Source organism: Mustela erminea, chromosome 1 (genome assembly GCF_009829155.1).
Source record: "Mustela erminea isolate mMusErm1 chromosome 1, mMusErm1.Pri, whole genome shotgun sequence".
NCBI lineage: Eukaryota > Metazoa > Chordata > Mammalia > Carnivora > Mustelidae > Mustela > Mustela erminea.
Window position 1 is genome coordinate 160,669,628 of NC_045614.1, and position 25,765 is coordinate 160,695,392.

The 25,765-nt window shown below is 46.9% G+C and overlaps 1 protein-coding gene across 5 annotated transcripts in view; it reads right to left on the bottom strand.

The window, feature by feature from the left end:
- BOC (BOC cell adhesion associated, oncogene regulated) overlaps nucleotides 1-22,158 on the bottom strand; it is a 70,385-nt gene extending 48,227 nt beyond the window's left edge. Inside the window, exons 1-3 of one of the 5 annotated variants that reach the window (XM_032348743.1) lie at nucleotides 21,660-22,158; nucleotides 17,438-17,529; nucleotides 15,270-15,345 (exon numbers count right to left, since the gene is read on the bottom strand). In XM_032348743.1, coding sequence (XP_032204634.1) covers nucleotides 15,270-15,345; nucleotides 17,438-17,504 — 143 coding nt within the window. In that variant the 5' untranslated portion in view covers nucleotides 17,505-17,529; nucleotides 21,660-22,158. Of the gene's footprint in view, nucleotides 1-15,269; nucleotides 15,346-15,912; nucleotides 15,986-17,437; nucleotides 17,530-21,659 lie in introns of those variants that run through there. The other 4 variants (XM_032348733.1, XM_032348751.1, XM_032348761.1 and 1 more) reach the window with 4 other exon arrangements.
- Between the last annotated feature and the right edge of the window lie 3,607 nt (nucleotides 22,159-25,765).

The window sequence follows — 25,765 nt, forward strand, 5'->3', positions numbered from 1 at the left end:
CACAAAGAGGGTATATAAACAACCCTGTCCTAGGGCCTGAACAGCGCTTACAGTAGATTTTAACAGCTTAATGTCCTATCTCCTAGGACAAAGGGAAAATGATCCTGTTTAAGTGATCAGTGGATAAACACAAGCCTTACTACCTGTCCTAAGCAGGCTCAGGGAAGGCTGGGACTTGATTCTATCTGAAAGTAGCCACTGAAAGCAATGGAGGCCTGAGAAGATAGGAAATACAGCAGGAGTACACTGAAGAGCAAGCTCTGCTCAGTCTGCAGCGTACACAGAACCACAGAAATAGCTTCTTCCCCCAGTCCTCTGGAAAGGGAACAGGATCTGTCTCAGATGCACAGTAAGACAAAAGAGGGCTCTCTACTTAGTTTTCATGCTGACAAGAGCAGGGAATATAGCTGGCAACCCCAAGTTCAGGATGAGAAGTCCAGGTTCCTGGGGCAGGCTTGGGGAGAAGTCAGGTCAGTTCAGCAAACCCACACTGGGTACCCACTAGGTGCCACACACTGACGGAGGGTACAAGCAGCCTCCCATCCTTAAACAACTTGGAAACTAGTTGACTTTTAGCTTTGACAATATCTTTCTACTATACCAAAATTAAAATGCATCATGGCCTTAGGCAAAGATCAATGATAAGCCACTGATTTTGCTAAGTACAGGCAAAGAACCAGACCCACTAACAAAGGCATTAAGGACTGAGAAAAGAAATGTGTCACACACTTAAGTGTGCACATGCGCAAGCACACGCACACACACACACACTCAGGCCCTGCTCAGCACAGATCAGTCCTCCAATGTAGTGCCTGTCATGAGTCCTAAAAGAGTTCCCCTTTCTATTGTCCAAGTTCATCCCAACATAGTTCTAGAATATCGAAGTAAGATCAATTAAAATAGGAAAGATCAATTAAGGTAGGAAAGAGGCTTGAAGCTAATAAGGAGGCCAATGAGTATCTCTTAAGCCTCAGCTTTGTTACTGTCACATCTCACACTATATCATAACTTGTTTACAAGTCTCTCTTCTGGACATATAGTAGGTACTCAATGAATCTTTGCTAAGCTGTAAAGACCTACTTCAAGATCATTTCCAAGATCTTTTCCTCTTTGGTCCTTGGAGTTTGGCTCTGATGAATCCCCAAGGGTGCTCTCGCTGCAAAGTTGAACTTGCTTGAATTGAGGAAGGTTGTGCTTGAGTGTCTGATACCCCTGTTCCTATCCCTCACCAGGATGTGGTTCTTATTCAGTGGGGAAGGCAGGCCAGATAAGCATGAGGTGAGTAGGAGTGGGCTTGCCAAAGAGGAGGTGGAGAAGAAAATGTGAGGAGAAATAGCACACGAGGAAACTTTCTTCTGTTCAAGGCATGTCCCTGGCACCTGCTGTGTATCAGGCAGTGGTTGGGAATCCAGCTCTTGTTCCCCTAGAGTCCCGCACTTCCCCTATGCAAGTACCAACACACTACTTTCCATCTGCCTAGCTACTGGATGGAGGCTTCAGGGATCAGGAATGGTAAAGAAATTCACAAGGGCATCATCAGCATCCAAAATAGTTCTAGGTATTCAGTAAATACCTGCTGAGTGACCCAATGGCAACCTGAGACACAAAAGGTGAAAATGGCAGAGATAAGAAAGAACTGTTGTCATCTAGTCAAGGAGGGAGCTCTTCCTTAGAAACTGGGCATTTAGGAAGCTCTGGGGGTTGAAAAGACTTTGATTTACTTTGTTAGGTGACATAATCACCACCAACTCCAATTAAGTGTCACCTGCAATCATTTTCTGTGCCTCTTCCTCCTGATGATTAAGCAGACAATGGCACCAGGCCCATATCCACACCCTCCACAGGACTGGCAGCCAGTCAGGTTCTGTGACCCAGAATGAATGACAATCAGGTGGCTGCTTCATGGCTGATCTAGTTTTAGGGCTGATTCAAGCAAATGCTAGGCAAAATCAACTCCAATCACCAGACACCAACACACACCACCCCTAACACACACACCCCTAACATGCATGCTGGCAGAAAATCTGGAAGTGTTCACATGAAAAACTAAGCCTTGGGGTCAAGCTGCTGAAGTCAGGTCCAAGACCAGCAATCAGAAGCTAGCACTCTTTGGTTGGCATCTGACTGCACTTTGACAAGAACAAGGTCTACTCCCAGACCTTCCTGCAAGCCAGAAAGACTTACCCTGAACTTCGAAGGAACCCCTTTGATGTAGGACAATAAAATATCACACACAGGGATGTTGAAGAAAAAACAAATTACCTTGGTAAACTATCTAGCATAATGACCTGTACAAAGTAGTTGCTCAAAACATGATAGCAACTTATGAAATTTGAGTAATTCCCTTTAGGGTTACATTTGGGAATACTTCCACTAGTCTGATCTTTGTTGCAGATTTATCCCTAGTATTTCAAGAAAAGAGGGCTAAGAGTAGGTAGTATCTCAGGCGCCAGACAACCCCACCTGCGCTCTCCAGGCACATGCTCTCACAACCTCTCGGATGGAACCGCACTCACACACGTGTGTGTGCACGTGGTCCTCACACAGCAAACACCGCCAGCTCCAGATGGTAAGGACTATGACAGTTTACTTTCTTTCCCATCTGACCTCATACAAACCCACTTTCTTCGCCACCTCCCTGACCCCCAAATATACACATTTAGTCCACAGCCCACCCCCACTCTTTCTCAATTACAAAGCTCTTTTAAGCCACCTAAAACTTAAAATAAATACCAATTTGAAGAACTGAAGCATGCCCCAGTCCATCTGTCTGTCAGTCCCTGCCTTCTGCTGGAAGCCACCGACCCCATCTCCCGTCAGTTCTCCCCAACTTGTAAAGCATAGTGGCCTTGGTGCAGGTCTGGCACACACAGAGAAAACAAACACATGGAGTCTTGCCAGCTGGGTCAGGCATCACTATTTATAGCAGGAGCAAGCGTGGGGAATTGGAGAAGCCTTGTGAAGGGTCAGGGGCAGCGGGGGTGGGGATAATTCTAGCCTGCTGTTCAAGGCTCCACCAGCTGCAGAGAGGATCCCTTGCTGAAGCTCTGCCATTCCCAGGTGCAAGCCATCCTGATGTGACTAATGCCATCACAGCACAGGAGGGAAAGCCAACAGTCTTTGAGGGCAGAGAACTTGCTAGCTTGTTCATTCCTGTATCCCCACCAGCGATCACAGTGCTTAGCACACGGTAGGAGCACAGGAAGGATTTGCTGATTAAATGAAGGGAGGAGCTCTTTTCTTCCTGCCTACCCCACAAGATTACGCCACAAGATTACAGATGGCAGAGAGAAATAGGTGGAGGAGAGGTTAGAGAAGAGTGCCTAAAATGGCCTTCGAAAAATCTACTGGATGTAAATATGTGATGGCAAAAATAATGTAGGGAAATGCTGTGTTAAGAAAAACTAATTAGGTTTTTGTTTTGTTCTGTTTTTACTGCAGGCGTTTTCAGAGCCTTTAATATGCTGTTATGCACCTTGAATCACCAAGAGGTGGAAAGAGTGTGCACCGAAGTCTGAACTTAACCACAGACCTGGACTTATGTAACCACAGGCCTGAACTTATTTGACCACACTACTCTTTTTTCTCAGAGAACCATTAGTGAGGAAAATTTCATCAAATACATTTTGGGAAATGGTGGCCTAAGAGGTTCCTGGAGAATATTCCAAAAGCAACTTGTAAAACAGCATGATTCCATTTTTGTGATTTAAAAAATTGCATATGATATGTGCCATATAGTTATTCAGAGGTCATGAGACACTTAAGTGTTAACTTTTATCTCTGAAGATTAGGGGATTTGTACTTTTTACATTAAATGCTTTAGAAATATTCAAAGTGGTTAGCTATGTAATTATCATTTTTGTTATTAAAAAGACAAATTTGAAAAAAAAAAAAAAAGCTACCTCCAAATAGTGTTTCATCACTGTTATTTTGTCTTCCCATAGACCTGAGGACTTCATTTCCCAACAACCCACTAGGCCATTACAAGGCTGCTCTTTGCTCCGTTATCATATCCGAAGAGGTATCTGTGTCCATTCTCTAACATTCAACAACTCTGGCTTATAAGGAACACCTTCCCTAATTCCAGGATCTGCTGCTTCCATACAATATGAACAAGTGTTATCAAAAAAAATGTAAACCCATTTAATATTCTGTTAACCTTTACAAGTCTGAAATTACTTTGTTTAGTAAATTGTAATAAAATATCCATCAAGAAGTTAGTTTGCTGAAATTATCATGTTGGGCATATTAACATTTAAAGACTGCCTTTTTCCTCCTCAAGTACAAATTTCCTAATGTAACTGATTTGTAAATGTAATTAAAAGTCATCAAGACTTAATAAATATAACATACCAGGTTTTGTTGCAATATGGGATTAACGCATATCTTTGGAATTAGAAGAAAAATCATCAGTCTTAGAATAAATCAAAGAAAAGTACTTGACCTTATGTTGAGTTACTGTGTGTGAGACAATGTACATGCACTATCCTGTCTAACCTCTAAGCAACTCTATGAAGTAGGTGGTACTGTCATCCCCGTTTTACAGATGCAGCAGTTGAGGCTCAGAGAGATTAAGCATCTTGCTTAAGTAAACACTTCAAAGTCACAGCTTATTTGCTTCCCCTGATCATTGGTCTTGATGTTCCTCCTTGATGTCCTGATGTCACTTCAAGCCGATACACAATGACCTGTTTTCCAAAGGAGGAAATGCAAAAGGCTGAAAAAAACAAAGTCAGCCTGAGTTGGAGTCACACACTGGCTACCATGTTTTGGGAGGGACTGGTTTGGCAGATCCCACAATGCACCCTGTGTTCAACTCCTAAAGATGTATTGTCCCCAACCTCACCCAGAGTCAGTCCTGAGGTCTGAATGCCCAAATCCCATCCAAAAGTTGGCAGCAGAGGTTTGAGTCTGGATCCAAGTTATATGTACCAGCACGTAGCAAGAGACAATAAAATTATTCCACTTCTTAATCTGGCCTCTCTCATCTTCCATCTGCTCTTACACAAGCATTAGATTGAAGAATCATTTGGGGACACTAAACACCCCAATGCCTGGGCAGTGCCTCACACAAATATAAGCCCCGATCTGGAGAGGGCAGCAGTATTTCACAACTCTTCCCTGGAAATTGTGATGTGCAGCCAAGATTGGGAACCACTGGGTGTCCCTGACATGGATTTGGGGGCCATTTTGATTCAGGATGTATATCAGAAATGCCTTGATTTCATTGGATACCATGGCTGGAATTGAAAATTTTGTATAAAAATGTTCCCTACAAAATTATTTTAAGGAAATTTTTGTAATTCTAATGCTAAAAACTTTTTTTTTAATTCCAAAAATGGAACATCTTAAGACATTTTAAAGAATAAAGCATTTTCTTAAAGCTTCTTTCACATTTCCTCAGATATTCTCTGGACTTTCAGATTCATAGTTTTCTCCTGTTCACACAGAAATAAAGATCCAAGGCGGGGGCACCACTGCATAGAATGCCTACTCTGGGGGCCACGATGGCCTCCACCACAGAAAAGGAGATTCAAACAGTTCTTCCAGCCACAGTAACCCTTGCCAGACTGGGGCCATCATCACTACTTCTGGGGACTGGGAGGTGACCAGAAGACAAGTTCTTCGAGCACATGCACATCTTAGTGTTTGCACATCAACACCTGAGTCCCTTAACAAAGGCAGAGCAGTCTCTCTAGCAGTTCACAGACCCCCTGGAAGGGGGACAGGTGTTGACCGGCAAGACTCCTGCAGCCACTTGACACCATACTGGACCAGAGGGCTTCGGCTCCACAGGAACTGTCTCTTCCATGTCCCGAAGGGTTAATAGCTTAGCCTCTGGCTTCCAGCCTCCCCCAAAGCAGTCCTTTTTCAGTTTGGTCCCTACCCCGGGGAGGAGACAGCTCCCCACCCCTTAGAGATTCCGTCCCCACCCCAACCCCTCCCCCTCCACGGCCCGCCCACTCCAGGAATGAAGCTGCTGCTGCCCAACATATACCCAGACTGGTTTCATCTCCTTCCAAATCCATTTTGTGTCTTAACTTCTGCCAAGAATAAAAATTAAAACACTAACACACACATCATGCTTGTATGGGAGGGGAGGACAGGGCTGGAAGTTTAAACTGAAAAAGATCAGGAAGGGAGTGGGTGGGGCAGGTCGCTGATGAAAGTCAGGGCTTGGAGACTTTGGCTGGGGTCTTTTGTGGGCCTTGGCCCACCCTGCCTGAGGCCCTTGCTAGCTACACCCAGGGTTGGACCTGAGGGGGAAGTGTTTGCAGCATCTGCCCTCATGCTCCTCCAACACCCCATTTCATATCCTTTAACATCCCCAGCCCAGCCCAGAGGGGCACAGAGAGGCGGAGCTGCCCAGCACTGCAAAGGCTGGAAGTGGACTCCCCTCCCCACACTTGAAGGAGCCCTGTTCCTTGCCAACGCCACAGTGAATAAAATAGCACTTGGAATGACACGCAGGCCTGGTGGTGCAGGCAGCTTGTGGGCTGTCTGTGGCCACCCAGAGGAATGGGTCTGGGGCTGGAGCCTCATTCTCAAAGCCTGCTTGCCACACCCACAGCCTGCAGGCTCCAGAATCTGGGGGCCAGGCAGCGCTGCTACAATCCTTTTTCTCTCTTTCTAGGCGGAAGCAGGAGCCCCTTCACTCTGGAATGATGAAGGCTAACCCTTTACACAATCAGGGTCCCCCAGGGTTCAAATAATCACCTCCTACCCAACTCTGAATCCTATCATCTTCCTACTTTGGGTGAACTGCTCCCCAAATGGTGACCTAAGCACTCACATGACTTGCACCTATCCAGATGGAACCCACCGTCTCATGGAATCACTTGCCTTATAAGTCAATCAATGCTTACTGAACACCTACTCAATACTAAGTCTTCAGAATCCAAAGACAAAGTTCAAGCTTTCTCTAAGAGCTCAGCATCTGGGGGGTAACACAGAAACATCTCCAGTGGGAATCAAACTCGAGTGCCCCAGGCTGGTGTTCTTTCCTTTCTATGCCACTGTGAAGAGGGCGGGGAGATAGGATCACACACGTCTTTTGGAAAGAGCAACCTTGTGGCATCCACCCTTGCCCCATCTGGCACACAGATAGTAATGAAAACAAACCAATATTAAAAAACAAAACAAAACAAAAAAACACTTTGTCCTGATAACTGTTAAATCTGGGTGATGGGTAGATGGCATTCATGATACTATTCTTTCTGCTTCTCTGTGTTAGAGATTTTAAACAAACAAATAAAACTTTTTTTTCAAAGGACAACTAGAACATCTCAAACCTTCCCAATACCACACTAACTCCCAGGAAACTCCCCTACTGCCACCCACCCACCTACTCAATGTCTTCTCAGTTCAGCCAAAAAGCATTTTGAAAAGCAGGTTTCAGTGAGTACCCAGGTTTTGGTGGGGAAGGGGCTGTTTGACCTTGAAAAGCTCCCCATTATTGGGCCAGAGAGGCAGCCCCGTCTCTGAAAGGGGACTGCTGGCCACAACCAGAGAAGACCTAGAGAGCCTATCTTGTGCAAGGACCCAGAGCAAGTGGGCTATACCCATAACCTCTGTTTCCTTTCTGGGGTTTCTCTGTCTAGGATGGGCCTTCCCCAGGACCCTGAGCATATCTCACCAACAATGTGCTCCCAGCTTCACTGGCCGGCTTTCCTCTACTACAGAATCAACCAAGTGCAGACCTTGAGGCCCAGCTCAAAGACCATCAAGAAAACTGGCTTGGACTTCCGAATCTATCCCTTTTCTCTTGGCCTCCATGTCTCTACTGTAAAATTCCCGACACACCATAACTGACAAAACTCTTTTTAAATAGCCAAATGCTCCAAGAAGACTGTCTTAGGAAAGAATTCTAAGTCAGCAGTTTATCTCAAGTCAGAGCAATAATGATGACAACGGTCATAATGGTGAGTGTCTAGCACCTTCTCAGACCGAGCACTTCTTTAATGAGAGAATGTGGATGAGGCCATTCAGTGTGAAACAACCTCTGGTCTGGATTTCAGAGATATTCACAATCCATGCCAGAAGTGTCTTCTGGGCAGCAGGCACAGTGCTGAATGATCTGTTGGCTGATGAACGGAAAGGCCCCTATTTGATGGTCTGGGACATGTTTAGGGGCCTATGCCTGATGGAGCACGAACAGCACTGCTCTCAAGCAAGGCTCACTGCTGGCTATTTGGAAAGAAATCGTAAGTGACTCAAGAGAGGCAGTCTGCGAGCATCATGAGTCTCAAAGGGTGGCATTCTTCACACTAGGAAGACAGGTCAGAACCACCATCCTTGGGCAGGGAAAGATACCCCATCTTGGCTGAGATGTAAAGAAACAAGGTCTCTCTGCCTTTCCCCCCATGCAGACCAAGGGTGTTAGTATGGGAATTTTTGTTAATTTCCTGTGTGTATGTGTGTGATGGGGTGGGGGGGGGGGGATGGAATTCTGCCTGCCTAGGATTCCATCTTAATTGAGTATGCTGTTCCTTTTTACTTTCTGACTTTGAAAGCACATAGACCTTAGCTAATAAGGAGTTTCCTTGTTCTGCTACCATGGAAGCTAGCTAGCTTTTTCTAAAGAGGGGAGTAGAGTGGCAGTGGGTGAAATTTGGACCCTGCCTTGATTACTGCATTCTGTTCTGGAAAGTACTAGAGAAGACCCAGACTGCACCCAAAGACTTCCTTCCACCAACACTCGCTGAAGCTCCCAAATCAAGCAAGGCCTGTGCTGTGCTTCCCTGAGCATACCGTAATAATAGGCAACCATATCTTGGGAGGTCCTGGCATGACCCCAACAGGATGCCACTCTTCATGTTAAAGGTGATTAAAAAAAAAATACATTGCATTTATAAATTTATATTTTAGTAAATATAAAGGCTATTTACAAAATCACTCTTTCTGAGATTTCTTCTGCACATTGACCAGTAGGGGGGAAGAAAACACCCAAAAGCTTTGTCAGATTATGTATTTATCTCTTGATTCAGGAAAAGTGCCCGGCTCCTAGGCACACTCTACCTGGCATGTACCTACAGGAGCTGGTCTGGGATTCTCTCTCAGGACTCTCACTGTACCTCCTGTGGGGACAGAATGTGAGGAGGGAGACAGGAGTGCAGGCTGGATTTGGTAAGGAACATGGAGCCCACATTCACATGATTCAGCAGTTTTCTGTTGTTTGCCTCTTTGGGCAAACTGCAGCAAGGGCCCAGGCTTCCCCTGTGTTGAGGGTCAGTAATCATTGTCACAGCCTCCTAGGCTCTAAAACTAGAGTCAGGATGATAGGGGACCAGGAGGCTACACCGATTCCATACCTAACCACAAAGCCAAGGACAACTTGCCTGGAGAGAATGTCCTCTGAAGAGCTCGAAGAAGTGCTCACAATCTTAGTGACAAACCTGGGACAGGTACTATTCGTCTCCACTTGCAGTGGGGATAACTAGCCAGAGTCAATGTATGGTGACCTGGGGTCCTTTAAGGAGTCACTGAACAGGATACAGCTTGGATTGTGGACTGGGTGAGAAAAGAAAACTGGAGGAGGAGGGGGTAGGCACTTGAACCATCAGCATGGAATTTCCACAGTCCAAAAGCTGACTTCCCAAAGGGGCCAAGGGTCTTCGTCCTCCTTCACACTAAATTCTGACACACCTGCCAGCGTCCTTCAGGGTGCAAAGGTACCAGCTGGCCTCAGCTCTGTGTTTATTCCAAACAGGAAGCAATGGAACCTGGGATCTGAATTTCAGTTCCTGTTCCTCAGGATTGCAGCTCTCTGCACCTTGTACACCCCTCTTCCTCAGCCCCTAGAACTTCTCAGCCTGGTTCAACCAGATGACCCACAGGGCCCTATTGGCCGGCACCTCCCTTCCCCTAGCTGGGGCCTGGGTTTGAGAAGCTCCCTCCTCCAGCTTCCCTTAGAACCTCCTTACTCCCTCAGAGTACCTCCCTGTTCAGAGTGATTGGTGAGTGCCCTGAACACTGAGGTTCCTACCTCCAGCTCCCAAGAAATCCTGGCTTACAAGGCTAACTCAGGAAAGAAGCCCCTCTGGGCAGGGAAAATGTTCTCCGTCTTTCTGGCCCCTATCGGTCTTCCTCCCAAATGAGCACAAAACAAGCCTCAGTGCTCACTCTCAGGGCTCAGCGCAGACGCCACTGGGACCTGGACGGAGCTAACAGCAAGGACCGTAGAGGCCAGGGCCATGTGGCTGGCCAGCGGATGTGGGTGTGAAGGAGTGCTGCCTGCCTGGGGGAAGCTCACGTCCCCACCCTCCTCCCTAGCTCCAAAGCAAGTAAAACAAACTACTGAGGAGGAAGACAAACAGCTCCATGTGCTCCTCCTGTCTCTAGTTAGGAATGGGATGGGAAGGTCTACACAGCTGATACTTCCAGATGTGGAACCAAAACACAGGCAGCTCCTGACAGTTTACCAGCCTGGGCTAAACTCCAGTAGCACAGGGCCAGGCATGTTCACTAGGAGACGATGAAGGCAGGGGACCCGTGGGCTCTGGTCAAGTGGGTTTCAGCACAGGGCTTTTACTCCAGATGGATGTGGGCATGTGGGGGAGGGGAAGGGGTGGGGACAGAAGGCCGTATTTAAAACTGGAGAAGACGGCCAAGTAAAAGAAGCCGACCTGGAAACACTATATACCGTGTGATTCCAACTATAGGACAGTCTGGAAAAGACAAAACCATGAAGACAGTAAAAAAAGAGCACTGGTTGCCAGGGATTGGGGGAGGGGAAGAGAGAGGGCCTAATAAGTGGAGCACAGGGAATATTTAGGCAGTGAAATTATTATTCCGTACGACACTGCAATGGTGAATAGTTGTTATTATGCATTTGTCAAAACCTGTAGAGTGTATAATGCAAATAGTCAACGTAAACCATGCACTCTAGTTAATAACAATGTATCTATATTGGCTTAACAACTGTACAATTGTAACAAATGTACTGCACCAACATCTGGATAATATGCGGAGAAGAGGCCTGAGGTCAGGGGTAATACAGTGGCAACACTGTATTTTTTACTTAATTTTTTTCTGTAAACTTCAATCTGCAAGAAAAAAAACTATTCATTTTTAAGAGTTAAAACAAACAAACAAACAAAAAGACTGAAGGAGTAAAGCTCAGGCCTTCAGCTCCCTGAGATGCTGTAGAGGTTGGGTCTGGGGATCTTGGTAGTTTAATTTCTCAGGCACATTTGTTGTCAGCACAAGACCTCCTGGGATCTTTATCCCTATTTTTATTCTTCCTCAGCTTCTAAATCTAGAAGCAAGTCAGAAGTGAATGAGATGCAATTTGAAGTCAGATCTGTCCCCCACTGGGCAGATATCCAATCATGCTGTCCCTTGCACACAGCTGTCAGCTCTCCAGCAGCAGAGAACATCTCTGTGGCCTGCGTGCCTAGCATGGGGCCTGACCCCCTGGCTCCCAAGGCCCTCATGTGTGCGGGGAACTGAACTATTCTTGAATGCATCACGTTCCTCTTGTCCCCAACCTGTGGTTCCAAACTCAATTCAACAGAGCTCCAATTCAGCTCAGGCTCCTGTGATACTGGAAGGGACAGCAAAATGGACTGTCCAGGCACACTCGGGAAATCCCAGGTGAGCATTTAGTCTGTGGAACTCGGTGGAATGAGAGAAGGTGCTGGGCTTCTCTTCCTCTCCTAGCTGGGCTTAGCTCAGTGCCGGACATAAAGTACACGCTCCACAAATTCCTCTGAAGTGAATGATGAGGAAGGGCTAGAGGGGGCATCCGTTCTTATGCTCCCCTTACAGGTGGAACACCGGGCGCACCGATGGACCACTCTGAATACAGTCACCTTGAGAAAGAAAGAAGACCTGGGCTATTTCTGTCGTGGCCTAGCACACAGCTCCCTGGCATTTCTGAAACAGACACTCAAATATTATTAGAATTCTCCACACCAGTCTCTCATGTACTTCCAAATACATATGCCCAGAACGCATTTTTCTTCTATAAATCCGTATGTAATTATTTGATTTTTGTTTAAAACTTAATATTATTATATCTCTTTCAAAATTCAGACAAGCCCTGCAGACTACTGGGGTTGGGGGGGGGGGGAATGAACACCAGTTACATATCAGAATCTAATCCAGGTACAGGAAAGTCGGGGAGGAAAAAAAAAAATCCCTGGTCTCATGGATCTTCCATTCTGGAGGAGAAGCAGGCAGGAAGCAAATAGACAAACAGATGGATACCTGCCAGCAGGTGAGAACTTTGAGGGAAAATAAATTAGGCTGAAGGGAGAGAGAATGATGAATTAATAAAGGGCAGCTAGATTCAGGTTAGAGGCAGAAGGCAAAGAAGTTGCTCAGCGAATTGGAGGAGCAGCAAGGAAGCCAGGGTGGCAGTGGGGGGCGGATGGGAGGTGAGGGGAGAGCTCCAAGGGGTGGGGCTGAGCACACGGAAGGCTTTAGAATTGTCTCTGAATTTAACAGGACCCCCTGGAGAGTTCTGAGCAAAGAAGTGACCTCCTCTGGCTTCTCTGTTGGAAGTTGAAACTGACTTCTCGGTGTGGCCAGATTTAGGGGCAGGGAAGTCAGGGGAGTGGGGGTGGAAGCAGGTAGAACCTTGAGAAAGCTACTGTGCTAGTCCCGTAGTTTGACAGTCTGGGTAAGAAGGGGTAAAAGACCTGGGTGGCAAGAAGTTGCAGGATTCTGGATACATTTTAAAGGTAAAGCCACTATTTGTCAATTTAAAGTGGACTGTGAGAGAACTTGCAGAGTTAAAGAGGATAGCAAGTTTTCGGCCTCGCAGGTAAAATGGAATGGTGTACTGGAAAGAAGCAGAGGAGGAGGCTGGGTGGGAATTCTCTTCCTAGTGAACAGGTCTGAGGACACCTTGTGGGCACCTAAGGGTACACTGGGCAGGGTTTTATCCCACTGTGGGATCTTCTCTGTCCCCATGTGCTCACTCCTTTATCCCTGTAGAGCCTTGAGCAGGGGTTCCCGTGGCACAGCCTTCCCCCCAGCCCTCCTTCCAGCTGCTCAATCCATCAGTAATCCTCACGTCCCGCTGCTCCTCTTTCCTCTCCTTTCCTCCCAACAGCTGCCTTCTACTGGCGCTCATGATGTGCTTCATAAATGCATTATATGCCATTTCTTGCTTCTCTTTACAACAACCTTAAGAAATTGGGGTTTCAGAGTCTAGGAAACTAGCCCGTGGTCATATACATAGCAATTGGCAAGGCCAGGATGCAAGTCCAGGCCTTTCCGGTTCCAAAGCCCACCCTTAACCAGTATGCCACACAATCTCCAACCTGGACGTGGCCCTAGAAATACTGCTTCCTCCTGAACAACATTCTAATAAGAGTCATTCCAGATTCTGTCTTCTCAGAGGGGTCACTCCAGACACTCCCGTACACACCTCTGTTCTTCCTCAGGAAGAATGTTTTCCTCTCCCGACTCCCGCCAGACCCTGAGACCCTCCCTCCCCCACTGCCTCTTTTCTCAACGGGGAGAAAGACAGCTTGTCTGGAGCTTGGGAAGGGTTTCTGGTTAGAGGATGAGCTGCCTCTAGTCCAGGACCCTGCCCTCAGAAAACACAGATACAACCCAGGAAGCAGGTGCAGCCCATATGGCCATGGTCTGACCTCTAACCAGTTCTCTAGCAGGTCTTACTTCCTAACTCATGCCAAAGAACTTGGGTTTCTGATGAGAGCAGACATTCTGAATCAAAAGCGTTCTCTTATGCGATCTTTCTGCATCCTAACAGTGCTCTGAAAGGCAGCTTTGTGGGGATGGGGAAACAAAGGCTCAGAGTTTCTGTGACTCCTCTCAGTTACCCAGCTGGTTGGTCACGTAACTGTTGCTTAAACCCAAATGTCCTGTGTGATTCGCTGCCAAAAAGCAGAACCCCCTGGCTTCAGGCTGTCCATGTCTGTTAAAGAAAAACAAGGAATTCGGGGCAGCTATGCGTCCTCCATAGCCAAGTCTTCACCCCTGCCCTCAGCCGAGAGGTAGAAGCTTGTTGTGCAGAATCCTTCCTGCCGACTGTCCTGTGAGTATCTGCCTGCAAGGTACTGTCTCCTGTCAGTTACCTGCCTGTCAAAGCTCCTACCTCCTTCCCCGGCCTATCTTTCTGTACAAGCTGCCACTTCTCCTAACCAGGAAAAGAATCTGCTGGGCCAAGCACCTTCTCCCCCTCTCCCCGCTGAGGGCACAGAGGACCTGCTTGATCAGACTTGCAGAAACTTGAGGAGCAAGTGGATTCAGCTGGCATCTACAGTGGACGCAAAGACTCAGACAGCCAATGCAGATAATGGGGGAGGGGGGATGGCAGAGGCAGGAGACATGTTCTGAGATAAGACCCACGTGGAGGCTGTTCTCACAACTGTCTATGAAGTCCAGTACAAGCATGTCACAAAGCTTGGCTTCCCTTGTGCTGCTGCTGCACTGGACGAAATCTTCCAGCTATGGTCCCAGTTTTTTAGTTCGTGTCTCTTCAGGCAAGCTTCCTAAAGGCCCCCACCAGCCCCTTACACTTGTGAGTTGCAAAAGAATAGCAGGAGAGATTGTCTGGACATTTTTTTCCTGCAAAGCCTGAGTTTTGGAGTCAGCAGTCTTTCGATGAAATCTTGGCTCCACCACTTAGTGGTTGTGAACACAGAACAAGTCACTACAATTCTTTAAGCCCTGGCCCCTCATCTGCAGAACCGGATCATACTGCCCGTCTCCACAGGACTGTGGAGGGGTGCGTGGGGAGTGCAGGGGTAGTACCTACAAGCTTAGCAGAGGGCCCGGCACACGCTAGGTGCTCATTAAGTGACAGCTAACATTCTGCATGTCACCGTAAGGACAGAAGAGGCTGGAGGGGCTGCCTCGTTGGCACCAGGAATGGGGTGAGAAGAGTAATTCTCCCTTCCCATGGAAAAGGGTGTCTGCCTTTCCTGTGCCTCACCCTCCTGAGGGAGCCTCACCACATAAACACAAGGCTCTGTCTATAAAATCAGAGGAACAAAAATGAACCCCTTCACAATACTGCCCTCAGCAACCTGTTCCATTTTTTTTTCACCAGCACTCAAGACCCTTGTGGTGTTTCAGTGACGGGGGATTGGCTGCCAACCTTCTTGTTCCCCTTTGGGTAGCAGAGCTGAGCTCCCCGACCCCTCCTCTCTCCCATTGTCAAAGACCACCCAGTGAAACTTGCTGGCAAGCTGCCACAGTCCAGACGGGCGAGAGCCAGGCCGAAACACCCAGTCTCCAACTCTGCAACACAAGGCTATAGAACGAGGAGCACCTGACCATGGGGCTTTCACCTGGAGCAGACGCAGCCTTCAAGACGGCAGACACCAGTGGCGTCAAGGAAGGGTTGCAGGTGATTACTCGGAAGGCCTGTACATTGGAAGAGTTATTAGACTCTAACTCTTGGCTGTAACACAGTAGGTTTTTATGTAACTTGTTCACTACAAAACATCCATTCATAATGAGAGGTAAACAGTCATGAATTTCCATTGCTTTCTGTGGTCTCCCTGTGCTGACTGGCTGCGTTTTGAAATCGCCCTCACGTGGACACAGGTACATAAAAAGGAAGAACGAGCAGAACATCACTGAGGGATGATAGTCATTAAAGGCAGAAAGAGAGTCAAGGGGCAGGGATGATCTGTGAAATAATTAAGAGCAGTCTCTGCTTTCATAGAAAAGTAATAAAGCCAGAACCCCCCAATTTTCCCCTCCAATTAACTGTGACCCATACCTAATAAAGCTGCTGTGATTGTAATGTTAGGTAAACTCAGACTAGTAAAGGCACCTGGCTAGGACTACCCTGGAAAAATACTGGCAGGGCCGGGGAGGTGGGGGAGCATTCTACTCCAGAATCCAATTCCAGCCCTACCTGGGGGTGGGGGTGGGGGGGGGCTTATCTCCTAGGTCAGCCAGCTCTGCAGGCCCTCTTACTCTTACCTGTAGCTCCCATAATGTGCGACAGGATGTTCCCTCACTGGCTACTCTGGAAAGGATTTCAGAGTTAGCAAACCTGGTGCAAACAGTAAAACAAAGGGCAAATGAAACTGAAAGGTAAAAAGCTGAATTCAGGCATGCTGTTTCTAAACTTCTCAGCTGAAATCTGACATGGATGAGAAAGAAAGAAAAAAAAAATCACACATCCCCCACCCACTGGCCTCCCAGTGACAGCTATTGAGTTACTGGTTTTAGAATCATAAGTAAGACTCAAATTTCTGAGGTTCTGTATTCAATGCAGAACTTTCACTTTTTAAAATTAACAAAAGTACTCTGAACTTGCAATCTCCTATCTCAAGAACACTTGAGCCTATCATCTGCTGAAGAAAAGTAAGTTTTCAGGGAGAAAATCATGAACATGTACAGGCAGAAGCCAAAGAACAGTTCAGTCCTGCCAGTCCATCTCTGCCTTTAAGACTTAGTCTGGGATACTGACTCTCCTCCCTCAAGAAGCCTTTCTTAATTGACCCTGTCCAAGTACTTTAACACTACAGTTTGTACTGCAGTGTTCCCCTCACTTCAATAATGCAATTCTGGATGGTGTGGGCTCCGGTATTGATCCCAGGCACACAGCAGGTGCCCAATAAAAACTTATTGAAAGGATGAAGGTGCCAGCCTACACATACATCATCAGCCTCATCTTGTCCAATGCTGTCCAAACTCATTTTAGGGAAGAATAAACATTCCTTTGCCATACCTTCTGTTGCTCAGCTCTTATGGAGTTTTTTTGTTTTTGTTTTTGTTTTTTGTTTGGTTTTTTTTAAGTCAACCCTACTGACCCTGGCCATGTTATGTACTTTGTTACTTACCAGGAGAACTAGTTGAGACTTTCCTCAACATTTTCTCTGGCAACCAAGTGAGGCTGACTGTATTATTGGCTCTGATCTCTCGCCTATGATTTCCTCTTACTGCCCAATAATCCTATCCCAAACATCAAAGGCCTTCTTTGAAGATAAGGCCAAATTCACCATTAGGAAAGGAGAAATTATTTCCTAACTTTATTTCAAAAGTTGGGATGACACAGAATCCCTCTGGGTTTTGTGAGATAAACACTGCCCAGTATAGCAAATCACAAGGCATTCGCTGTAATACCACTGACAGAGACATAAACACAGGGCTTTCCTCGCCCAAACCTAAGCAGGGTTTTTCTACAGCAGCCTCAGTCTCCAAACTCCATGGTAAATGGTGTGTATCCAACATGTTCAACATGTTGAACAGATTTGCCTCAAGGAAAGGAAGGTTCAAACAGCCAGCCCAGGGGAAGGACGTCACCACTGGCTTTGACTGAAAGAGTGTCTGACCTGAACTAGAATCAATCTCTTTGGCCCAGATTCCACTCAGAGCCAGACCCTTCTAATGCTAAAGGATGAGAAACACTCTCTCCTCAAGAGGCAAGACAAAACATGAAGGGGCGGGGGGAACTGATCCAATAGGGCACTGGTATTAGACTGTGGGCAGAAAACCTCACCTGCTTCTTCTACTTCATTGCTGCTACCCTCAGATGGTGTGAGTGTTGACAAGACTTCATGGGTCATGGGTTCCAGGAAGTTTGTGCTGGGACTGGGAAAAAAGAGAAGTGTCTTATCTTTTGAAAAACAAAATAAACAGTTCAGAAGTACTGGCTTTTTATAAAGTGCATTGTTATAAATCACAGTAATTCCTTATTAATCCATTTTATAAATAAGAAAACAGAAAAAGCAGTTTTTCTAAGATCCTAGGCTTCCTTAAATCTCCAGTTACCTGGTCCCTTGTAGAAATGAAATGAGCCATGGATTAAGGAAAATGATTACACTGAAAAAAGTCTGATCTTATAAACCATTACCTTTGCAACCAACAGCCCATTTTCATCAATATTCACCAAATATCTCTCAAGAAGACATTATTAGCAGGCCTCATACAAAGTAAGGTGGGCTTACAGGAAAGGGGTTTGGGGTGTTAAGGTAGCAAGCAAGGAATGAACCAGGCAAAAATCAAGGGTCAGCTACTAGTTAGGTTTGGGCTGGAGCAGAAGGTTCCTACTAAAGTAGTATTATCACGAGGTAGGACAGAGCCACATGTGAGAGGACTACGGAATTCGGGTTGTAAACTTAGACTGTTTGAAGCTGGGTGGTGACTTGTTTATGGGACTGATGGAGGATGGGTGGTGTGGTGATAGGTAGCCAGTAGGGATTCTAGCCATGCATCAACAGAAGTTGTCAAGGGCATGAAGAAGCCTGGTGGTAGCAGCCATGGAAAAGATGGTATAGATAGAGGAAGGATAAAAGGAAGGGCAGGAATGATGGGGCAAGCTTGGAGAGGGAGGCTAACACAGTGGCAGTGGAGATGCAAGGATCGAGGAGTTTGTTCAGTGGTTTGAGTCAGTGTGAACGGAGCCCTTAGAAGGACTAGGGCTTCAACCTAAGTTCCCAAAACCCCGCCTCAGTGCCCTTTGAGATGGAGCCTCTAAACATTACCTCCAGACTTCTTCCTCCCCTTCCCCACCCATACCAATGCTGACGGCTCCAAGGAAGAAAAGAGCCCTATTTAGGAAGGCTTTTTGTAACCATGGATTTCTAGATTAAAAACACCCACTTCCATTCCCACCCCAAATATTTGATTCGGTCTCATAAACGAGGAAAAATATTACACGTGAAGGTTCCATGTGGGAGCACTCTAAGGATTTATGTTGTTCCCACCAACAGGGAAGTAGGTTGGACCATCTGTTCTTTGTGAGTCTTTGGACAAAAATCTCTAGATACTTCACTGTTGACTACAAAAACATCACACTTTTATGACAACTATGTGAAAAGCATGTATACACAGAAATGAAGAAAACCAACTTGTGTTACAGTATGGGAGTGTGGGCCATTTAAAAGAACATTTTAAAATTATTAATAGATGTTTATGAAATAAGTAAAAATTTAGAAAAAAAAATTGTGGGGGAGGGAGGGTTTACTTTGGAAAATCACCCTTTAACTAAGAAAGCTTATTCTTCCGGGGCAAGAAAGCTCTCAGTCCAGGGTCTGATGTACTAGAAATGTTTGCTGAACTTTTTTAGACATAAAGTTCTAAATGATAAGGTAAATAGATTTTTTTAATGTAACAAATCACTTTTATTTCCTCTGCCTCTCCAGTTTCCACTCCCTTCCCATTTCTCTTATTTCACCGCCCTCCCCCCCCAAGAAAGCAGATTACAAATATATACTATCTTTTGGTGCCAGGTTAATACTTCCTTACTCAAGAGGCCAGAAAGTACTGGTGCATCTGGGTCTTCTTCAGCTTCCTCCCACTTGTTTGAAAAACAGAGAGAAAGCCTGTTATTCGTTAACCCCACTAGTGACTTTGTTGAAATCTGAACCCAGACCCCCTAGGGTCTCATGGAATACTGTGACCACCAGACTCCCTTCAAGCTCTTCTTGCTGAAGTCCTGGGGGTCCCTGGGGAGGTCAACTGTGTTATTTAAGGAGTAAAATTCCCTACTCCTTCTTGGGGAATGGAAATCATAGGTAAGTTGCAGAAGAGAGGTGGGAGCCCAAACACTTGAAAGAACATTTCAAAGAATGGAAAATCTCCAAATCCATTTGGAAGATGGAAAGGAACACCCTCTTATCACGAGTAGGCCAACCAATTCACAGTTAAGCAGGGTCCTCTGTCCCCCACCCCTAACTGTGGTCATGGAACCAACGATCATGGCCTCTAGCAATCTGTCCGGAGTAAAGCCAATATCTATCTGTGTCTTGGGCAATTTCTCCTGAGGAAATGTCTCTCGTAATGTTACTCCTCTCAGATCTCTTGAAAGAGGATGAAAGGGCCAGTGTCTGACATCTCAATCCTCAGATTTCACAGGAATAGACAGCCTCCTGTCTCCTGAAGAGCTAAACTGAGAAATAAAGGGGGCTGGGGGGTTGGGTTGGGGGTTGGGCAATGTCCGCAAAGTGGCATAATGTGGTAACTCTTAACTTTTCATTTCTACCTCTCACATAAACTCCCTCTAAAACTCATCTGGCAGGAAAATCATAACTCCACTGCTGTTTCCACCCTGCCTGTCCCACTGACCCCAAGGTGCTTCAAGATTACCATGGGAACCTTCTGGGTTTCAATTATGAGACCATTAAAAAGTGCCAATTATAAGACCTCAGAAATGTTCCTGGGAAACCTGTTACACACCTCAAAACAGCCAAGCTCTTGCCTCAGATTCACTTAAGTGAAGTTCAGAAAATAGGTCACCCAGATGTAGAGGGGCCCCAGCCCCCACCTCAGTCCAACAAGACCGGGTTATAATATTGTCCATGCTGACCAGGAAGAAATGGAAATTGATTTATTGGCGGTAACCAGAGGGATGAAAAAACCATCATGGAGCTGCGCCATGCAGGGCCCAGTTGTGGAGTAAATCAAAAACACTTGGGCACTCAAGAATTTTGGAAAATTACATTTATTTAATATCCAACGTTTGCAAAGATCTGAACAACAAAGAACTAGGTGACAAAGGTGACTCCCGCACAGGGTATTTAAAGCCGTTACAAGGGTCTGAAACCAAAGCGTACTTTTCACTCAGTCCACGCAAAGAGGTAACTCTGAGTCAAAAACTTCTTCGAACCCACGGCAACTTGCTAAGAAGGGATGGGGGTGAGGCAGAACACCCCACCACACCCACAGAGTTTAGGATTGCTGGCGTGTGGTTTGGGTATTCTTAGCTCTACTGCCACATCTCTGGAAGAACACAACAACCTTTCAAGTCACCCTGTCACTGCCACCCCCATCCTCCCCAAACAAAACTAAATGGATCCCCAGGGCTCCCTGAAGTCCTCCAAGTCCGCGGCCGCCCTACCTCCCCAAATCCTCCTATCACCCCGAAGAGCTAACTAACCTTTGGTAACCTGCAAGTGAAGCAAGGCCTTTGAAGATCCAGCAGAAAATTCTGCCTGGGCTCCTTGCCCCTCCCTAGGCCCCTTCCCACCTGTTCCAGAGGCTCATTTCCCCCCCTCTCAGTTACACAAACAAAAACCCGAAGAACACAACTCCAGGGGGATGCTTCGCGCGGGAACCAACACTCACACACTCCCCCTTGCTGCCGCCCCAACCCCACAAACACCTCTGAACACCCCACTTCAGCCTCGCCCCTTGATCGCCCCCCGCCCCCACCCCCACCCCGGGATGCTCTTCAGGGGCTGTTTCGATCCCGGTCCGTTCGGTCCCTCACTTCGGGGCTTTCCCTTTGAAACGCAGGGCGGTAAGTGCCCCCCTTCCCCCGAGAAGCCGGCGGGTGCGGGGCAGCCCCGGGTTCCGCCGACCGCCTGCGGGCTTCCCCCAGCGCCCGGCGCACGGAGCCGGAGCACCGGTGTCAGGCTCCGGGGCAAGTTTCGGGGGCGGTCGGGGCCCTGCTTCCACCAAGCTTCCGGGAACGGCCGGCCAGGCTGCGCCGCAGGGAACCAGACGCGGCGGCCCCGGCCCGGCCGCGGCTCTCCCGCGGCGGATACCCCGGCACCCCGAAGCCCGCCTCGCCCGACTTCTCGTCCCGCGCCCCGCGCGCCTGCCTCGGCCTCAGCCCCCTCCGGAGCCCACGGGCCGAGCGCCCGGACCCGCTCCCGCCGTCGGCTCTCCCGCGGCTTCGCCCGGCCTGCGACCGCCTCCCGCCCTCCCCCTCTCCCCAAAACCAACAGAGAAACACAACTTTTTGTGAAAAGAAAACAAACTTCAGCGACGTGACTCACCTCTGGTGCAGCGGCTCCTGGGCAGGGCTAGCGGGGCCCGAGGGCCGACGCGGTGGGCGCGGAGGGAGCCACACAGCACCGCGCCGCACGGACACGCAACCCGCACCGTGACACTCAGGGACTCACCAAACCGGAGAGCGGCCGCCGCGGGAGCAACAAAGGAGGCCCGGCCCGAGAAGTTGCCGGCCGGGGAGGGAGGGCGCGTGCGGGCGCGTGCGGCTGTGGCGGGCGTGAGTGTGTGTCTGTGCGTGTGCGTGTGTGTGTGAGGGTGAGTGTGCGTGCGTGCGCGCCGCGGCTGACACCGGCGGGCCGGGGTTCAGGGTCTCTGCGGCAGGAAGCGGGGGTCGCGGCGGCGGCAGCAGGACAAGGCAGGGGACGCCGCGCGCAGCGCACCCGGTCCCTCCATATGGAAGAAGCTTTTTTGGATGACTGAACTCGCAAACAATTCCTTCTTTTGCTTCTCCTGCTTAGGAGCCTCCCATTACCGCGCGGGGAGGAGGGGGAGCAGAGGAGGCGGGGAGGAGGGGGAGGAGCAAGATGGAGCAGAGAAAAAGTCTTGGAAAGGAAAGGAAGCTTGGGGGGGACCCCCCCAAAAACAGTCCCTCAGACTCAGTTTTTCTCCTAATGCCCATTTTCTTTCTATTGCACTCCAGTCCCGCGCTCTTTCCCTAACTTCTCTTTTCCCATACCAAGAGCAATGTATCTCTGCCTTTCTCCCACCCCTGAACCCTCATTTTCTCTTTAGCTTCACCTCAGACCCTTGCTCTCCAACGTTATCCTTCTCTCTCAGTCACTTATCCCGGAAACTTTTTCCGACACCCCTCTCTCAATAGCTTTCTTGTTATTCTGCAAACAATTGGCTAAGGCAGTAAAACCAAAACTTTGTTATTAAACGTCCCCCATCCCCAAAGTGGGGCAGCGGTTGTCAAGAAAATGATGAGGAAACCAGTGTCGGGGAAGTCCCAACACCACCTACCCCGACCCACCCGGCGGGTTTGGGAGGGAGGGTTTGCGCGTCTTGCATTGACGACGCCCTGCCCTGACCTCCATTTATCATCCTGAGATGAGGAAGCAGGAAAAGGATGAGAGGGGGCAAGGACAGGGAGGTAGGATGGCCATAGAGAAGAGTTAGTTACCTCCGGGTGTGCGTGTGTGTTAAAACCTCCCTTTAGTGTTGGGCAGAAAACAATTCAGAGCAGCCGTTCTCACACCTGAGCGGCATCAGAACCTCCTGGAGCCTTACTAAAAACAGATTGCTCGCCTCCACCCCCAATTTTCTGATTAATAGGGTCTGGGGTGGGCCCGATAATTTGCATTTCTAATAAGTTCTCCGGTGATGATGATGCTGACCTAGGGCCAAACTGTAAAAACACTTTCCTAGGGCATTAAGGAGTTAAACATATACTCAGTTGCTGGCAAACTGGGTCCCCTTCTTATTCTTTAGGGATGAAAACAAAGATTGTGAAGGGTCATTCAAGTCCACATCCTAATATTGCAGCTGAGGAAACCAAGACCCAGAAAGGTTAAGGCATTTGTTCAAAGTGAGCCTCAGATTTGTGCCAAAGTAGGAAGGAAACTGCCTCAGAATTGGCCAAGAAGACCAAGAGTGGGGGAATGAAGGGGCTGCCTCCCCTCTGTGGCAGGCTGTGTGACCTTGAGAAAGGCACATAAACTTAACCTCTCTGTGCCTCAATTGTTTTCTTTAGTTTCTCATCCATAAAAAGGACATACTATACACTGAGTATATGATTTTAATCCCATCTGAATCTAAAGATGTTTAAAGGGGCAGCATCAACATTGTATTCCATATATTATACTTCTTCTTTTTTTCCTTTATTTAGTAATTCGGATAGCCAGCTGTTTATTGATTTATCTGGTACTTTCAACAATGTGTGTCTGGACGCCTGGGCCTATCCTTGGGGCAAAATGAAAAAAGAGATGATCCCTCTCCAACAGGTGAAAAGGCAATGAACTTCCTCTTTGAACTGTGCACCCGTACTCTTTCCTCTTCTTCTCTAATTCCCTCCATCCGCACTCTCCTCTTGTACTCTCTCACATTCTCCCCCAACGTTCTTCAAGACCCACTTCCCTCCCCATCCAACGGCCTTGTTAGATTCCACCTTCTTACTATCCTCCTCCCAAGGCACAATTCAGGACTACAAGGCCTAGAGTTCACCCAGGATACAGAATTCTTAATTCCCCAAGGGAATGGAGCAGCAGCCTTCCACTGCAGTGAAACACTCCCTCTCTGCAAGCCCCAATCAGGGTATTCAGCTGTCTGTTTTTCATAGGTGACTCCTAGTAGTACCATGCCCCCTGGCAATGTGGAATTCCAATGCAAAAAACATGCATGAAATTCTTAGATCGATTCTTTTATATTTTTATACGTACTTTTTATTGCTCAACATCTCAAAGATGTCCCTTATCCCTTCACATTTTCTTCTTCCTCAGACTTTGTCCTAGGACTCTCCATTCCCTCCATTCTTGTCTTTGGGTCTTGCCCTGGGCTCTGAGTCAACAAGTCACAGCACAGCAGGAAACAGAGATCATAGTCCCTACCAACACTGTGTAGCCAGGATAAAGACCCATGGCCTTATACACCACCCCCCACCCCAGCCTGTTCACGAGGCTTTTCCTCTTTCCCACAGAGTTTAGACAGACGTACATCACAACTTAATTGAGAGGGTTTAATTCTGTAGCAGCATCAAGCACATTGTTGGCACCTCAGAAGTGTTTATTGTTTTTATGGCTCTTTGTATTAACATAATTGTGTTTATTATTATTACTGAGTAAGTACATTGTATCTCTGAACTCTCCCCCTTTGCCTCCAGCAGTCCTTGTCTAATTCTCCTCTCCCCTCTCTGTTAGTTTCCCTATCCTAACCCTCTCCACCCAACACTAGCTCCCAGCCATCTCAAAACAGTTATATAAGAGTCTGGGCTTGTGGTAAGGTGCTTTCTGCTACTCTGCCCTCTGTTCATGGTGATTTCCCTTTGGCATCTTGCTTTCTTGGGGACTTTCTGGCCTCCATCAAGAAAGCAGCTTTTAGTATGAAAGTGATCATCACATTTATTATGTCAGGGAGGAGAAGGTAGGGACTGTATATATGTCTACATAAGTCACTATATGGCTAAGGTTTTGCAGAGCAAACTGGAAGGAGTCCCAGTGAGTGAAGTGACATCAAGAGACAGGTGTTCCTCCTCAGTGTGCTGCAGGCCACCACCCATTGTAGTATAAACAGACAACTCCTTCGTCGTGAAGCGTATCTGGAGAGAATTGTACTCAGAAAAATTACTAAGATGTAGACAAAGAGAAATAGGGAGTTAATAATTTTCCTTCTTTTAATATAAATCTGTCTTCCTGAGTATAAACTTATGTTCACTGAAGAAAATTTAGAAAATACAGAAAAGTGCAAAGAAGGGAAAAATCATTTTAAGCCCACTACCCAAGGATAACACTGTTAATAGAGGCATTTTTTTTCTAGCCATTTTACTCCTTTTTTCCCCTCATCAATACAACTCATACTTTTTCTACACTGAGTATATGATTCTAATTGATCAGAATTTGAAGATATAAAAGGACAAGATAAACAGATAATTTTATTCAATATTTTGTACTTTTTTCTTATGAGTTTGGTTATTTAAGCAGGAACCAGTTCAGTCATTGATTTATCTCTACTTTCATATATTTTAAAATTGTGTTTATTGTGTATAGAAGTTATCCTATTTTTTAGATTTAACATTCTAATGTGATTAAATCTTCTCCAAAGTTTGACTTTAACAGCTGTGTACTATTCCATCAAACAGAGACATTGTTATTTATTCAACCATTCCCCTATTGTCATATATTTAGATTGTCCACGTTTATTATGATAATGCATCCCAGTTAACTAAACATCTTGTCATAAATCTTTATTTACAATTCTGATTATTTCCTAAGGATGAATTCCTATGAGTAGGAGCTTTGGATCAACAGATATAACATTTTAAAGGCTTTTGGCTGGTATTGCAAAATTGTCCTCTAGTGACTCCAATGTACATTTTCATCTCTCAGATCTCCACAACAATGAGATCATCAAACACAAGGCCCCAAGTGGAGACTTGACT